At 45.2% G+C, this 15,365-nt stretch overlaps 2 protein-coding genes and 1 long non-coding RNA gene across 8 annotated transcripts in view; 2 read left to right on the forward strand and 1 right to left on the reverse strand.

The window, feature by feature from the left end:
- LOC138727680 (uncharacterized) overlaps window positions 1–774 on the forward strand; it is a 26,815-nt gene extending 26,041 nt beyond the window's left edge. Inside the window, exon 4 of the long non-coding RNA XR_011338595.1 lies at window positions 633–774. This is a non-coding gene — a long non-coding RNA (uncharacterized lncRNA). The remainder of the gene's footprint in view (window positions 1–632) is intronic.
- CEP20 (centrosomal protein 20) lies at window positions 395–6,209 on the reverse strand. Of its 5 annotated transcripts, XM_069870372.1 has the most exons (6): window positions 6,124–6,167; window positions 5,491–5,566; window positions 5,174–5,371; window positions 4,799–4,883; window positions 3,882–4,024; window positions 395–2,408 (listed from the first exon to the last, which is right to left on the reverse strand). In XM_069870372.1, the coding sequence occupies exons 2-6, from the start codon at window positions 5,498–5,500 to the stop codon at window positions 2,332–2,334; spliced, it is 513 nt and encodes a 170-aa protein (XP_069726473.1). In that variant the 5' UTR covers window positions 5,501–5,566; window positions 6,124–6,167; the 3' UTR covers window positions 395–2,331. The 5 variants fall into 5 exon arrangements, with proteins under 5 accessions (XP_069726473.1, XP_069726472.1, XP_069726471.1 ...); XM_069870371.1 differs by lacking the exon at window positions 5,491–5,566 and having other exon boundaries at window positions 3,882–4,021; window positions 6,124–6,209; XM_069870370.1 differs by lacking the exon at window positions 5,491–5,566 and having other exon boundaries at window positions 6,124–6,209.
- Window positions 6,210–10,150: 3,941 nt separating this feature from the next.
- ABCC1 (ATP binding cassette subfamily C member 1 (ABCC1 blood group)) overlaps window positions 10,151–15,365 on the forward strand; it is a 44,542-nt gene continuing 39,327 nt past the window's right edge. For both annotated transcript variants that reach the window (XM_069870555.1, XM_069870556.1), the window contains exon 1: window positions 10,151–10,223. In XM_069870555.1, coding sequence (XP_069726656.1) covers window positions 10,182–10,223 — 42 coding nt within the window. In that variant the 5' untranslated portion in view covers window positions 10,151–10,181. The remainder of the gene's footprint in view (window positions 10,224–15,365) is intronic.

Genomic DNA, 15,365 nt, shown 5'->3' on the forward strand with positions numbered 1-15,365 from the left:
TTTTTCTCATGTCTGACAGAGCTGCTTAAATAGAGAAAATAAATTTTGTCCATGCTCACCTAGGTGGCAATTTAATCTAAAAGATGAACCTGTGACTCAAAGATTGTGAACGATTTTCATCTAAATAACGACCTTGCTTAGCATAAACTTTTAATGAAAGATTTTTTTTGAAAGTGCAGCCACAGAGTAACAGGCATTGTAGTTCCTCTTCATCCCTTAACAAGCAAGTCAGCCTGACATTCAGAGGGCTCCCTACATGTCTGCTTCTTGAAAGACGCTGCAATATTTCATGTACTGTCAGGATAAATGCTAGACCATTAATAATGTGGTTAGACCAGTATATTTTCATAAATGCATTTCAAAGTTTTGTTGTACAAATAAATATCACTAGAAATAAACTTTAATTTTATTTTACTTTGCTTGTACAGTGACTATACTTTGAAACAAGAGATTGTTACAAAATCCTCGATCTGTCCTGTGAAGCTACGGGAGCATTAGATGAAATACGTGTTGCACTGTGAGCAAAGGGGCCAGCTCCCACCTGGCGTTGTAGCTCATGATCCTGACAATGGGCTGAAGGTGCAATCCCCAAGATCCCGTGTGTCTTAAACAGATTTCTTCTCTGATTTCAGATACACCTCTTACCTCTAAGCTCAGTGAAGGATGCCCTTGCAACCGCCTCTGCTTTCATGGTTTTGCAAACCACGAGACTGCTGAGCCCTGTGCTTAGGAAAGGGCAAGTACCAAACATCCCTTTGCCTTCCTCAGCTGGAATAAAAATGGTATTTATTTTCTAGCACTAAAAATCCATTTCTCGGGGACATCCATGGCACCTGGGCAGCTTCTGTATGATCTCTGGTGGGAACACAGAACGGGTGCAGGTGAATATTTGCGTGAATGTGGCAGGCAAGGCCCCAGTAACGAAGCAGAATCCCATGCTGGTGGGTTTTACATGGACGGCTTTCAGCCAAGTAGTTTTAGCCGGTAGTGGTGTGAGTACAGAGCAAACACAGATGAATTTGCTACTTGACACAATGCTCAATTACAATTGATGCAAAGCTACAAAAGACTTAAAGATGGGTTTGATTGAGATATATTTGCAAACGCATCCTCCCCTCCTGGAAACAGTCCTGAGATACTTATAAATGGGCAAATGGGGAGCTGATTGCGTTGCCACTTAGATGAAGGGGATGTGCTCACTGCTGAAGCTTCTAATGGATAAATGCAACTTCCCCTTCTGACCGATAACCACTCTCTGCAATTTCACGCTAGACTAGAGGCTGGGCTTCTTATCAAAAAAATACCTGTAATGCTAACTGGGTCAAATACAGATTAAGGCAAAACTCTGCAGTCTGTACAACTTGGGGTCCTTTCCCTTAAATTCACAAACTGCATGTTCTCTTCCTCTTCCCCCTCCCACTTACTGTACCACTTATCTAACAAGATTCTTAAGAACACAATCCTAAATATTTATTTATACATCACTCCTGCCAGTACCCCTGGAAACATTAACATTTACACATTTGGTTGAAATGAGACGATAAAAATAGCTAACCTGTTATTTTTTTATGTACCCCTTTAAATTGGGACTTTAAAACAAAATACTATTTCAAAACATGCAAATACCTCAGCTAAAAAAAGTTCTGGGAATCAGTAACCTATAATCGACTTTATTTTTAGTTCTGCTTGACTTTTGAGTCTCATGTAGTTTGGGAAAAATGAAGTTCCTCTCTCTCCCATACGCTCAGCGTAACACCATACAATTTATAGCAACTCCAGATGGAAAAGACTTACCCTCATTTGTTTGTTGGCATGAAGATAAATATAGTCCTCATTTCCGGAGAATGAAAAGCAACTATTCCTCTAAAGCACTTTAATTTTCAATTCGAATTTATTTTGCCATAGTTATCTGAAAGTAGAAGCTGCTTCTTAGAGAAGGAAGAGTAAAATGCTCTGTTTGAACATTTCCAAAATACCACGCAGAATAAAACTAAAAAATTTTATTTAAAAAATACTGTAAAGACACACAAAACCATAACATAAATTATAATTTCTGCACTTTCCTTATTATCTGGTAAATTTTTATAAAGTAAAACCACAGGCTTCAGGAATCTGCCTTCATCTACAGTTTTCCTTATATTAGCACTGGAGGGAGAGAGCCTTTGCTAACACCTTTTTCACTGACCCTAAGTATGACCCTGTCATCCTGTCTCATGGGTGAATCTTAGAAGATGAAATGGTCCCACTAGACAAACTGAAGAAATTTATGCAAAGAATTTCCTAAATTAACTCTTGCAGAACTTTGCATGAGAAATTAGCATATGAGAGATATCATCTCTTTATACTTTGTAAAACAAGGGGCTCTTCAATGCTCGTGCCAGCCATCCTTCCTGGTTCTGGAATTCTATCTGAAAATGAAACACGGACATAAATATTCTTGCACATCTGGAGATGCAAAGGTGTGTTATTTTCGACTGCTGCCCACTTTGGTACAGGATATCATCATAGGAAATGTGAGCAATTTTACAAATACGCTTTTCCATGCAACTGTACGAGATAGGTGCTTTGCTTTACTAACAATTAGATTTCAGACAGCTTCAACCCAGCTACAGTGAATGAACTAACAGAAACACCAAATTCCACATATTTTATCAGGATTCCCAGTCTTTATACCAGTTCATTGGACTATTCATTCAACTAAATAAGCAAGACCATTTCTAATATGAAAAGGAAGCTAAATGTTAGAATATGACATTTTGAGGGCTGAGTTTATGAATGGACTTGATTGCCTTAATACGCAGGCTAATTAAAATGGCTAGATAATTGGTATTTTAAACCCACTGTTTTTAGTCTCCACTGAAATATTCCACAAACACATACAGAAAGTAATTTTAGACCACAGTTACTTAAAGGTTAAAAGCCTTAAAACTGTTGTATTTGTGTTTAGTTCAAAAAGCAATGTGCTGTCATATCTTGTGATTAATCCTGAATTTTGTAACTAACTCTAAACAATTAAATCCTCATATGAAATTACACTGGAGTCAACAGGGCAAGGCGACCCTGCAGAGAGTCAATTTCAGAACTGAGGTACAAAGTTATAATTTAAAAACAATTCTTCTATATCCTGAATTTGTTTTAAAAAATGGAGAAGCTTCTGATAAGAATAAATAGTTTCTAACAAAGAGATCATTAATAGCAGTTTTGGTATTGAAGTTTTATTTCTTCAGCCCCCTCTTCTGGCAGAAGGAAAACATCATTGTCTCAATTAATTAACTTAAGAAAATGCATTTAATACTTCTCCGACACTTTCTAAATGTCAATAATATCCCAGGCCTCATATTTTTCTATTTTTTTGATACAAAATGAATAGTTGATAACACAACAGAACTAAATTCTCACAGTATAGAGTGAAGTAATATGCCAAGCAAACTCTTTGAAGGAAAAAACTGGACCAATGATCCCTTTCATTCTGTAGCTTAGGCAGATTGAATTGAAACCAGTCAAAAAGCAGACCAGAAAGAAAACAAGGTTTAAATTCTACTATAGAGCAATGAACTCGGAGCTTAAGCTTTTGCAGTAAATGGGATGCGAAATATGTCTTTAGAAAAGGTTTATGCCCATACTCAAAACCTAGGATTATGGAGTTAAGAACCTTCTGTAGAAATCAGGTAAGTTAGAACACATGAGATAGAGTATTTTTCTGGTATAAATACTGTTCTGCTTAAGATTTTTTCTTACAAAAAGAGATGTCAGCTTAAAGCACTCCTCACACAGACGAGGTACATGCACTGTGTCCATCTGCATGTTTATGCTGTTACAAGCATATGTATCATATAGAAAATCTCATCATAAATAAAACTTAAAAACGTCTCCAAACCCACCTATTTGATTTCTCTCAGTAGGTGGCTTGCCAAGGTTCTGCTTTGGATAATTCAGTAAAGACATTTTTGGAAGGGTATTCTGGTAACTTTCTTCTTTACCGCCATGTAAGAAATGAGAGATAATTCCATACAGGAGAGGTCTGCTTAACAGAGAAATAACAAAAGCAGTCTGTGAAGTCTATGAAATACTGAGCATTAAAAACCCACCCTTTCTTCAGAACTTCTGAGACCGTAGTATTTACTTCTAGAATATGGACAGATATCTTCAGAGTATGCCAAGTGTCATTACATAAATAAGCAGAGACCTAAACCCACCCTGCACACACAACGCTTTCCTAAAACGCTCGCACGAAGAGAGTCTCTCAACGCAGCTCCAGATCCCCTGTAGGTGAAGAACTGGAGCACGCTTAGCACAAGAACATAGATCCACATTCTCACTTGTGCAGTATGAAGGATCAGACTGGGTGGGCACATCCCAAACTTAATCCTTTCTAAGCACCCGACAGATTCTGACAGCGTAAGCTACAGAGAACACTGTGTTTAAACCTGCTTCAGTACCCTAGCTCATTAAGGCAGTCATATCAGAGCATAATGAATTTATATCTAATCCCAGAGTGCAACAATCTTTTTATTACTCTACAAAGCAACTCACTGATACGCAAAGAGCGTATCTGTTCTCCGCTTTTGACTGCAGGGAAGACTTATACTGGTAAGACATGTGTTTTGGTGTGCAAGTACAGACTCTGAGGAACGCTGCATTGCTGGCAGAATTAAATGTTTGGAAATGGCCCTGTGCTTGACACTGTGAGTTTGAATCCAGCATGTCAGAGCAAACCTGTGATCTACTCACATTTAACACTAAAGAGAAAAATATGTCCAGAACAGAATATATTGTGTATCCCCAAATCACTCCTTACACTGATTTTCCATTTGCGTCTTCAACTAGGTTCAGCTCTTTGGCAAGAAACTGTCTGTCCAAGGGCACTTCAGGCTGGCCAGATTCTGGAAAAAAAAGGTTCCCCCCAAATTCTTAAGATCGTTAAGAAAAACATCACTGTTGCATCAAAACATTACCCCAGGGATAAGGAGATTCCTTGAAAACTAATGGTATGATTTGGCTTTATGCTGCAAGTAAAGTTGTGGGGAATATTTGTATCTTATTTATGTCCAAGGGAAGACAAGATTGTGCAGCTTGGTCTCACTTGTTAATTTCATGGTATGGGTAGAATTACTCAAGCAAAAGGCAAATGTCTGTTTATACAGTGACGACAGCAAAAAATCAACCCCAATACCTGCAGTTAAAACAGATGCTGCATATCTGTATTTGTTATATTCCAGGTATTCACGAATTAGTTCGTTGATTAAGAGATTTTCATGAGACAGTGGCGGCCGTGGTTCACTTTGGTCATCCAGCGCATTGAAGACTTCGGCTCTGATCCTTGCTTTTATTTGTCCAAGAGCACCTCTTTTTTCCAGTGTGTCCCTTAAAACTATTATCATAAAAAGACCTGTTAATATAAACCCAAGCACGCTCAAGCTGCATTTATCACTCACAATATAAACGCAATTCCAGCACATTCATGGTGAAATAAAGATAAGATATCCACACCTGTGCACATGCCAGTAACAACAGCAGGAAGGAAGATAACAATTTCAAGCAGAAGTCACAATGGTGAACACGGGCTCTGGGGGTTTCAGAATGGGATGTTACCAGATGGAGATGCTATTAATGACTGAGAGACGGGGCAGGACCAGGGACTGGGGCAGGGGATGGGGGTGAGGGGGGGGATGGGGAGGGGAATGGGGATGGGGATGGGGTAGAGAATGGGGATGGGAATGGGGATGGGAATGGGGATGGGAATGGGGATGAGGGAGGGGATAGGGATGGGGATGAGGGAGGGAATGGGGATGAGGGAGGGGATGGGGATGAGGGAGGGGATGGGGATGGCGATGAGGGAGGGGATGGCGATGAGGGAGGGGATGGCGATGAGGGAGGGGATAGGGATGGGGATGAGGGAGGGAATGGGGATGAGGGAGGGGATGGGGATGGCGATGAGGGAGGGGATGGCGATGAGGGAGGGGATGGCGATGAGGGAGGGGATAGGGATGGGGCTGGGGCTGCTCCCGCGGCTCCCACGGGCTGTCAGGAGCCGCCCGCCCCAGTTAGCGCGCGGGGCGACTCCGAGGCCCGCGGGTGTGTGAGGAGAACGCGGCCGCTCGCTGCCCGGGCCGGCCCCAGCACCTGCTTTGAGCTCCGCCACGGTCGCCATGGCCCCGCGCTCGCCCTAAGGGCCCCGAGGCGGCGGCCGCGGGAACCGCGCAGGCGCGGGGCGGCGGCCAATCGGAGAGCGCCGCCTAGCGGGCGGTAACGTCAGCCGGGGGGGCGGCGCTGACCAATCAGAGGAGCCGGCGGGCTGTCGCTGACCAATCGGAGGGCGCCGGGGCGGGTGTCAACCAATCGGCCGGCGCGGCCCGCGGGCGGCAGCCAATCGTCGCTTAGCGCCGGCCAGAGGGGCGCGCGGCTGGGGCGGGGCGCGGGTCAGGCCGGGATAAAGGGCGGAGTTGGGGAGCCGCGCGCCCGGCCCGCGGGAGGCGGGAGGCGGGAGGCGGGAGGCGGGAGGCGGGGATGAGCTTTGTCCCGCCTCTATCATCTTTAAAGGCTTTCATTCAGCAGGTCCAGGGAGGTTCTTCTCCCTGTGGACGCGGCACTGGTGAGGCCGCTCCTCGAATCCTGTGTTCAGTTCTGGGCCCCTCGCCACAAGAAGGATGTTGAGGCTCTGGAGCGAGTGCAGAGAAGAGCAACGAAGCTGGGGAAGGGGCTGGAGAACAGGCCTTATGAGGAGCGGCTGAGAGAGCTGGGGGTGTTTAGCCTGGAGAAGAGGAGGCTGAGGGGAGACCTCATTGCTCTCTCCAACTACCTGAAAGGAGGTTGTGGAGAGGAGGGAGCTGGGCTCTTCTCCCAAGGGACAGGGGACAGGACGAGAGGGAATGGCCTCAAGCTCCGCCAGGGGAGGTTCAGGCTGGACATTAGGAAAAAATTCTTTACAGAAAGGGTCATTGGGCACTGGAACAGGCTGCCCAGGGAGGTGGTTGAGTCCCCTTCCCTGGAGGGGTTTAAGGGATGGGTGGATGAGGTGCTGAGGGACATGGGTTAGTGTTTGATAGGAATGGTTGGACTCGATGATCCGGTGGGTCTCTTCCAACCTGGTGATTCTATGATTCTAGGATTTGGAGGGCGGGAAGTGAAAAAAGATAAAAAAAGGAAACGTGGAGAATGGATGAGAGGCTTCTCCCTGAAGCGCAGGCGGAGGAGCTCTGTACTGAGTCACTGAGGGAGCTTCTGATCCAAAGGAGTCGCCACAGCTGAGCTTTTAATTAAAGGCGCTTGCCAAAACCTACCCGAGTGGTGGGCGTTCTGCAGGGCCGTGAGGATCCTCGGCCGGGATGGCGTGTGCCAGCTCCGTGTGGCTGGGATGAGTCAGCAGCGTTTCTGTTGTGAATGTTTGAATTTCCCAAGGGGAGTGCAGCCAGGATGGAAGAACAAGCTGGCTCTGTCACGTTCTCGATGGAGCAGCCTTGCTTGGGCTTGAAGGAAAATATGAGTCAGTCTGAGGCAGTAAAACCGCTTGATGGCCTTCGAGCGTGCTGTAGGGTTGTTTTTTTGTGGTTTGGTTTGGTTTTGTTCTTAATATTTGCACTCAAAGCAAATATTTATAATCTAAACTTCCAAGGAATCTCTGGAAGTGGGCAGTAAATAAAATTAAAGGGAAAAAAGAGAAGTCTTTAGAAGTAATGGTGAAGTTAATCTGTTCCTTTCAGTGACCTTCCAGTGAGTCCGCAGCAGTGCCTCCGCCTGTGCCGGGCCTGCTGCCCATGTCCCCAGAGCCGCTCTAGTGAGGAGTTACCGCTTCCCTTTAGCATCCACGGAGGTTTCACAGTCAAAACGTTTTTGTCTGCCTCTCAAATTTCACCACGCTCTTGTGGGTCGCTGTTCCATTAAACCTGATTTCCAGTTGATAAGTCATTGCTGTTTCCTGCCCTGTCTTTCCTATCCAGCTTTAATTTGTATCCTACAAAGCCAAGTTCACAGTCCAAAATAGAATGTTGATGTTTCTAAGGGGAGGAGATGGAACTAACTGGAAGGGAACAAATTTGAGGTGCAGATCCAAGTGTCTTTATTAACATCATTGACCTGGTGCACGGCCCTTGGTACAGGGACAGAGCACACAAAACAGGATCGAAATACGATTAATAAAAATAAGGGAAATCAAGCTTCAGCATTTAGCTGTAAAGATTTGATCACGATATGAACTAAGGGCTTAAACCGACACAAATTTCTATAGCTTCTGACACCCAATTTGTTTAGTTTGATCTTTCCATGATGCTCCTGCTCAGCTCATCAAGGGATACGTGCCCTCGGTGTGGGCTGGACTGCTGCTCCTCAGCCTGATCCGCTGGGAAGTGGGGCTGCTGGGGGCAGAGCAGAAACGCTGCAGTCGGTGGGGCAGCCTGAAAGTGCTGTGAAGAGCTGCAGGTGAGTAAAGAGCAATCTGTCATACATATTTTTTGTATGTGTGATGCTTGCTTTTTAGTTACACGTTAGACGATGAGACCTCTCTCTGTTCTAACAACTGTGTCCATTACCGTGGTTGCTCTGGATGCAAAAGAAGGTTTTAAATGGAGGTTCTTTATGTAACTTGTGTGGTTAAAGCTTTCATGTGTTCCTGTAGGATAGATGTAACCACCCTGATCTTTCGTGCAATGTGTGATGCTTTTCCTACACAGGCGCCATCCGTACTCCAGCTGGTCTGCCCTGGTGGGTTAGATAGTCAGCAGAGCAGGGATGCTCTCCATGGGTTTAACCGAGGCATTTTAAATAGGATGTGAAGAGCGCAGGGTCAGACGCAACCCAACGCGGCCACAGGGGCTGTGCTGCTCCTTCAGCCTTCAGACGTCTTAGTGCAAACTTGATTGTGGGTGAAGTTGCTTTGGTTCCGTTTCAGTTCACGCCGGTCAACTTGAACTAGTTCAGGGCTTTGAAACCTCGGCACTGGTGAGACCGCTCCTCGAATCCTGTGTTCAGTTCTGGGCCCCTCACCACAAGAAGGATGTTGAAGCTCTGGAGGGAGTCCAGAGAAGAGCAACGAAGCTGGTGAGGGGGATGGAGAACAGGCCTTATGAGGAGCAGCTGAGAGAGCTGGGGGTGTTTAGCCTGGAGAAGAGGAGGCTGAGGGGAGACCTCATTGCTCTCTACAACTCCCTGAAAGGAGGTTGTAGAGAGGAGGGTGCTGGCCTCTTCTCCCAAGTGACAGGGGACAGGACGAGAGGGAATGGCCTCAAGCTCCACCAGGGGAGGTTTAGGCTGGACATTAGGAAAAAATTCTTCACAGAAAGGGTGATTGGGCACTGGCAGAGGCTGCCCAGGGAGGGGGTTGAGTCCCCTTCCCTGGAGGGGTTTAAGGCACGGGTGGCCGAGGTGCTGAGGGATATGGTTTAGTGTTTGATAGGAATGGTTGGACTCGATGATCCTGTGGGTCTCTTCCAACCTGGTTATTCTGTGATTCTGTGAAGTGATTCACGTTGAAGAGCGAATTGTTTGCAGGTGAGCCGAGGCCTTCCTTGAGGAGCTGGCTCTGTCCTCGGCGTGTGTGAAAAACGCTTCACTAGTAAAATACTGAGGACAAAGTCTTTGAAGCAAAGGCAATAATATTTTTATTTTACAATTCAGCACCAAATCGGATGCCTTTCTAAAAGAAGCATCCCACCTTATGAAAGCAGTAGTTATAGTTCATAGCTTTAGACAAAGAACCGTGTAAGTCCTTGAAGAATATTTATTTTTTTAGGTTACCCAACCACGTCTGGAGACTCCCTCCAGGTTCCCTCTTAACCTGAGACAACCACATCGTACAAGACGGTTACACACATCAACAAATTCTCGCAATTCTAAGGGAGCATTGACCCTTTCGGGTTACTCCCCTACATCTGGAGACCGCCTGCACGTTCTCCCGATAGCAGACGGCTTTATAGGCCGAGATGATTAAGCAGAGAACGCAGCCGCGGCCCATCAGCCTCTCCTCGGGGCTGCGGTGCCGGAGGGCGGCGGTGCCGGGTCCCCTCCTGGCGGGGGTGCCGGGTCCCCTCCTGGCGAGGTCCCCGGGCGCGGGGCTCCCCCCGCCGGGCGGGGCGGCGGCGCGGGGCCGATCGGGGCCAATCGGGGCCGCCCGGGGCCGATCGTGGCGCGGCCCCGCCCGCCGCCGCCCGCGCCGCCGCCGCCTCCCGCGCCGCCCGGACCCGCGCCCCATGGCGACCGAGAGCTTCTGCGGCGACCACCGGCCCCTCTGGGTGAGCGGGGACGGGCGGGGAGGGATGGGGGGGCGGGCAGAGCCGCGTCCCCCCCCGGCGGTGCCCGGGGGCGGCGGGGCTCGCCGGGGCCTCGTGCGGGGCTGCGGCCGCTCGCTGGGGACGGGGCGGGGAACGCGTGTTCGCCGGTAAAATATCGAGAAGGACAAAGCCTGTGAAGCAAAGGCTGGTTTTAGTTCATAATTCAGCGCCGAAGCGGACGCCCCTCGAGAAATAGCCCCGTCTTGCAGAAGCAGTGGGTGTGCAGACTGGCTTTAGACAAAGAACCACGTAAATCCTCAAAGATAGATCATTTTTTTAGGTTATCCAGCCATGTCTGGAGGCTCCAGGTTCTCTCTTGACCTAAGACAGCTCACAGGTCAGTTAAGCACATCAATAAATTCTCGTAGCCCTAAGACAGGAGATCTGACCTAAAACAGCAGTGTCTTACAAGACAATTAAGCATATCAGTAAATTCTTGCGACTCTAAGAAAGGGTTTATCCTTTCAGGTTATTCATTTGTGTGTGGAGATTTGTCTGCATATTCTTTCTTGATACAAGACAGATTTATATTACAAGATAATTTAACATACAACCCAGCTGCAGCTGGACTAATCGATTAATTCTCACCGCAGCAGTTGGGGTGGGTGGCTGCTGCCTTGGTGCCAGGGAGGAGGACAGAGCCTGGCTTTCCGCATGTTTGCACAGTGGTAGGTTTGCTCTTGGTTGGTGAGGAGCGGTGAGCAGCCGGCTGCGGGACAGCTGGAAGCCGGGCACCCAAAGTGAGCGGTGTGAAGCGCTGCCCAGCTGGGACACTGGCTCCTCTGCAGGTGCTGGTGTCTATGGGGCCCTGGGAGCACAGAGAAGATCCTTCTTGGGAGGAAACTGGTGCGGTGGGGCAGGGGATTGTGTAGAGGGAGGGAGGAGAGAGAGGTGGAAGGTAAAAAAAGGAAAAATAAGGTGGAGTGGGAGCAAAACGGGGTTTTTCTTATCATTCAAAGAAAGTCTACTGTGTTCGTAGGATATTTGCCAAATAGTACTTGGCTAAGGAGCTGCCTTACTAATAAATAAAATCTGATATCTCAATGAATGCCATTGTACTGTTTGTCTCAAGAACCATTAAGATGTTATTCAGCAAATATTTTTAAAATCCTTGCCCCTTTAATATATTTGTCTTCTCCAACTGGTCAAAAAAAGCTGGGCAGCCTGATGTAGCGGGAGGTGTCCCTGCCCATCTCAGGGGATTGGAGCTGCACGGTCCTTAAGGTCCCTTCCAACCCAAACTATCCTATGGTTCTATGAAAAGTGACTGTTAGCTACTTTTACATTGCTTATATTCTTACCTCCTTTCAGCTAATTTTCCCGCTTCTCAGAACTGGTTAAATTATGAGTTGTCATCAATTGTATTTTTTCCCTCTCTTAGAAAGAAACAATGTGAAGATTTATGTGAAGGGCCTTAGAGATTACATGTTTCAGCGTTCAGTTGGCAAAAATTGGCTTGAGAGAATTTTGTAAAAAGGAGCTGCAGGTTCTTTGAACTGTGCAACTGAAACGTGAAGTAGAAGCAAGAACTACATGCAGGATGCTGGAAACAACTAGGAGTAGTTTCCAGCTAGCAGTTTCCATAGGATTTCTGATGGCAGATTCTTTTATGAAAACACTTAAAATTCTTGTAAATGCTACAGTCATCTCTGTGTTTGTGGTGTGTCATAACTACTCCATAATTTTTTTCACTAGTTGCATTGGTTCCCCAAAATATAGATGATTCTGTGATTTATCATCCTACTCCAAATCATGTGGAGTTTGCCTTTCATTTCTTCCAGCCAAAGATGCAGTGGGAGTGCTTGTTTTGACTTCTGGATTCTTCCAGTCCTGCAAAAGAACAACTGTGCATTTCAGTTGATGTAAGATGTGTCTGGAAATACCTTCTTCCTTGTTGAAGTTGTCCTCATAGACAACACTGTGTATCCACTTTGTCATTGCATTGTTTCCAGTAGTGGAGAGGGGAATAATGCTGGTTTTGGTGCTAATGGAAGCTCTGGCTGCTTTATTTTCTGGCGTTTCCATTATTGCTGCTATTTGAAGCTGAGGTAAAGGATTTTCAGAAAATGCCTCTGCGTATGCAGTGTTTTGCTGAGGCTTCTAGCTGTCACCTGTGTGTGTGCTGCTGTCTTTCTTGTCTTGTGGGCTCTGCTCTTCCGCTTCTCCGAGCTGGGTCCTAGTTAGGTACCCGGTGACGCGTGTTGCTGCTGTCTTGTGGTGAACTACACGGCTGCACCAGCTGCTTTGGTTGGTGCTGACGTCTTGCAGAGGAGCAATGGGATTTCCTGGTACTGCCAAACCCAACTTCAAGGAAGAGATGCATTTTCTTTCAAAGGTGATGCTAAATTTGGGGCAACTCAGTTTTAAATTGTGGGGGAGACTCCAGGTTGGAAGGACCTAATGGACCTTTAAAGACCATATGCTAATCTTAAGCTTTGCTGGCTAGGATTTTTCTTGTTTGCACACCCAAGGAATGTTATTGTTCTTAAAAGTTCTTGTCTGAGAAGTAAACAGATTGTTTTTATTTAATACTTACTCTGAAATGTCAACAGCCCAAGTGAGTTTGCTGCCTTCTTCACTCGTTCCTCCCCCTTCTCTGTGTAACCTATCTCTGTGCCCCTACTCAGTGTTTTAACTTCATTGCAATCAGATTTTCTTACAGAACGTAGCTGTTTCTCGCTTTCTTTGAGCCCAACTCCCTTTTTGGAAGGATATTTGTTCATCCTTGCTTTCCTCACTGAGTATCTCAGAATGAGTATTCCATTCAAAATGTAGAGAAAGCTACAGCTGTGGAAGATTAAGTTCCTATTTGCTAAAAGCTTTTGAAGACTGTAAGAACTTTACAAAAACATTTTGCAGTGCTTGCATTTCAGCTCACTGACTTCAAGGGCCCATTCAAACTGGAAAACTTTTTTCGTGACCTGACCTGGTGAGTCCGAGCGCAGTCTTACCTTGCTTCAGTACCAGTGCACAAAAAAACAGGTCAGGTGGGGTGGGATGAGGAACTCTGTCATTCTAGGTAAGCAGGGATAAGTGTCAAGGCAGATGTAGAACTTACTGTACACTTTGGCCTGCTGACCTGGCTGCCAGGGCGTATGCACACTCGCACAGTCAGTCGTCTCAGTGCAGTGACATTTTTAAATAGTCTGCTGGTTTTCCTTTCTTTTGAATAAAATTTTAGGGTAGTTGGGGTTTTTCAGAGCTTGTAAACTATGCAGTATCACATTTAGAGAAGTCTTTTCGTGTCTGAGATCGCTAGAGGAAGAGGTTAAGAGTTTTTATGGCACTTTGAGTTTTCAAGGCTAACCCCCTGTAGGGCTTTAATGAAAACAAAGTAGGAGATATGAAAAAAGTGAGTTCAGTCTAAGCAATTCCTTCCAGTCCCTCCCTGAGTGCTCTACCAGGTTTTACAGGAAGTCTGTTATTCACACATTGGAAGATGCTTGTAAGTCAAATGGAATATGAAACTTTTGAGTTCTTTCTTAAGGGACTGTGGGAGAAATGGCTTTTATTTATATAAACTTGGATCTATCGTGTTCTTCACAGGAAGACCTATTTTTTAAAACTAATTTAGATAGAAGTTGATTTGAATTCTTCTCTGTCTCAATGGAAAATTAGTGGAATTACAATGATTAGCTGACATTTGTAAAATGATGATGTGTGAGGTAAACAGCTGCTATGCTTGTATGTGTTTATGAGGACTCTGGGACGCTGGGAGTTTTCTTGAAATAGACTTCTGAAGGAAAACCAGACTTTTTATGTAAGTAGTAATTTCATGTTCTGAAGTTCTGTGGCATATGCTTTCATGCATTAGATAAGCAATAAATTAGTACGCATTTGGGACCCTGCAGCTTTTTTTGCACTGTAAAATGTGTCTTCAGTACTTTTCCAGTGTGTTTGTGGCAGAGCTAAGGAGGGAGTTCGAGGTGCTGTGTGTGTGCTGCTGAGTGGGCTTGATAAGTTTTGAGTTTTTAGGCTCTTTCTTACTTGTAAAGGTACGAAGTTTGTGAGTGCTTTTGTGACCAGCTAGATACTCAGAGTTTAAATGAGTATGTGGATCAGAAAACTACCAGCTGACATAGGAAGCCAGAGGCTTATTTGTCAGCTTTCTCTTGTTTAAACCTGTAAAACGTTTTTTGTCTAAACTGGGATAGAAATCAAACTTAATTTATCTATCACTTGGTCCAGAATAGATACGTTACAAGGAGATACAAGAAAAAGAAGGGTAATAGTCTGTTGTTGGTGAGCATTTTCTTTACAGATGATGTAATTTTTACAGCTGTCAGTTCAAAGTTGCTCAGAGAAGTTAAATGAGGAAAAAACCCAGCAAAACACTCGTATAACTTGTGCTGTTTCATGCATTTACAATGCAGTTTACATTGAAAAGCTGTGCTATACTGGGGCTAAGTGAAGGTTAACCCAGGTTGCACTGAAGTCATTCTGGGTCACGTCTCTAAAAAGCCTGTTGCCGGGTACTGACCTTTCGCTTACTTTTAATAGAGTCAGAATTCCGTGCGTTACTCTTTTCACACTGTTTGCATCTATGGTAGCTTCGGATACCATTTATCCCAATTTAAGTTGTTTTCTTAGTACCTTTGTAAGATTATTACCCAGGTGGGTTCAAACTTCTCGCAGCAATTTGAACTGTGTATGCAGGGTGTTGCAGTATTGAGCAAAAATGCTGGGTTTGGTGCAAAAAGGAGGTGAGAAGAGGAATCTTTTTCCTGTGCCCTTTTGAGAAACAGTGATTTCAATGAAAAGCTTTACAGAAGGGGAAAAAAAAAAACCCAAACATCCTTTTGATTCTGAAATGTGAGTGGTAAATATTTAGTCCTGTGGCTAAATATTGTCTCATGACACTTGTAGACATAGCAAAGTATGGAAATGTTATGCCTGTTGAAAGAGGCTAAACATTTTAATTTTGCAAGTGCTGATGTAATCTGTCATATGTTTCACTGACACAAAAAAATAGCCATACTTCAGTGGCTTTTATCTTCTTGGATTACAAAGATCAGCTCTTGTAATTCCACAGCTGCAGCTTGTTAGCACCAGCTTCTTATTTTAGGCTAAAGGGAAGCAAAGGCAAAATGTGTTTTCTTGTCA

Source organism: Phaenicophaeus curvirostris, chromosome 16 (assembly GCF_032191515.1).
Source record: "Phaenicophaeus curvirostris isolate KB17595 chromosome 16, BPBGC_Pcur_1.0, whole genome shotgun sequence".
NCBI classification, from domain to species: domain Eukaryota; kingdom Metazoa; phylum Chordata; class Aves; order Cuculiformes; family Cuculidae; genus Phaenicophaeus; species Phaenicophaeus curvirostris.

What these genes read in the sequence shown, in the direction of transcription:
- CEP20 (XM_069870368.1), bottom strand. Translation starts at nt 5,459, where the DNA reads ATGTGCTGGAATTGCGTTTATATTGTGAGTGATAAATGCAGCTTGAGC. An exon ending in AGCATCTGTTTTAACTGCAG is followed by an intron (nt 4,884 to 5,173) that starts GTATTGGGGTTG and finishes TTTTTTTTCCAG; the next exon opens with AATCTGGCCAGCCTGAAGTG. An exon ending in TACTGAGAGAAATCAAATAG is followed by an intron (nt 2,409 to 3,881) that starts GTGGGTTTGGAG and finishes TTTCATTTTCAG; the next exon opens with ATAGAATTCCAGAACCAGGA.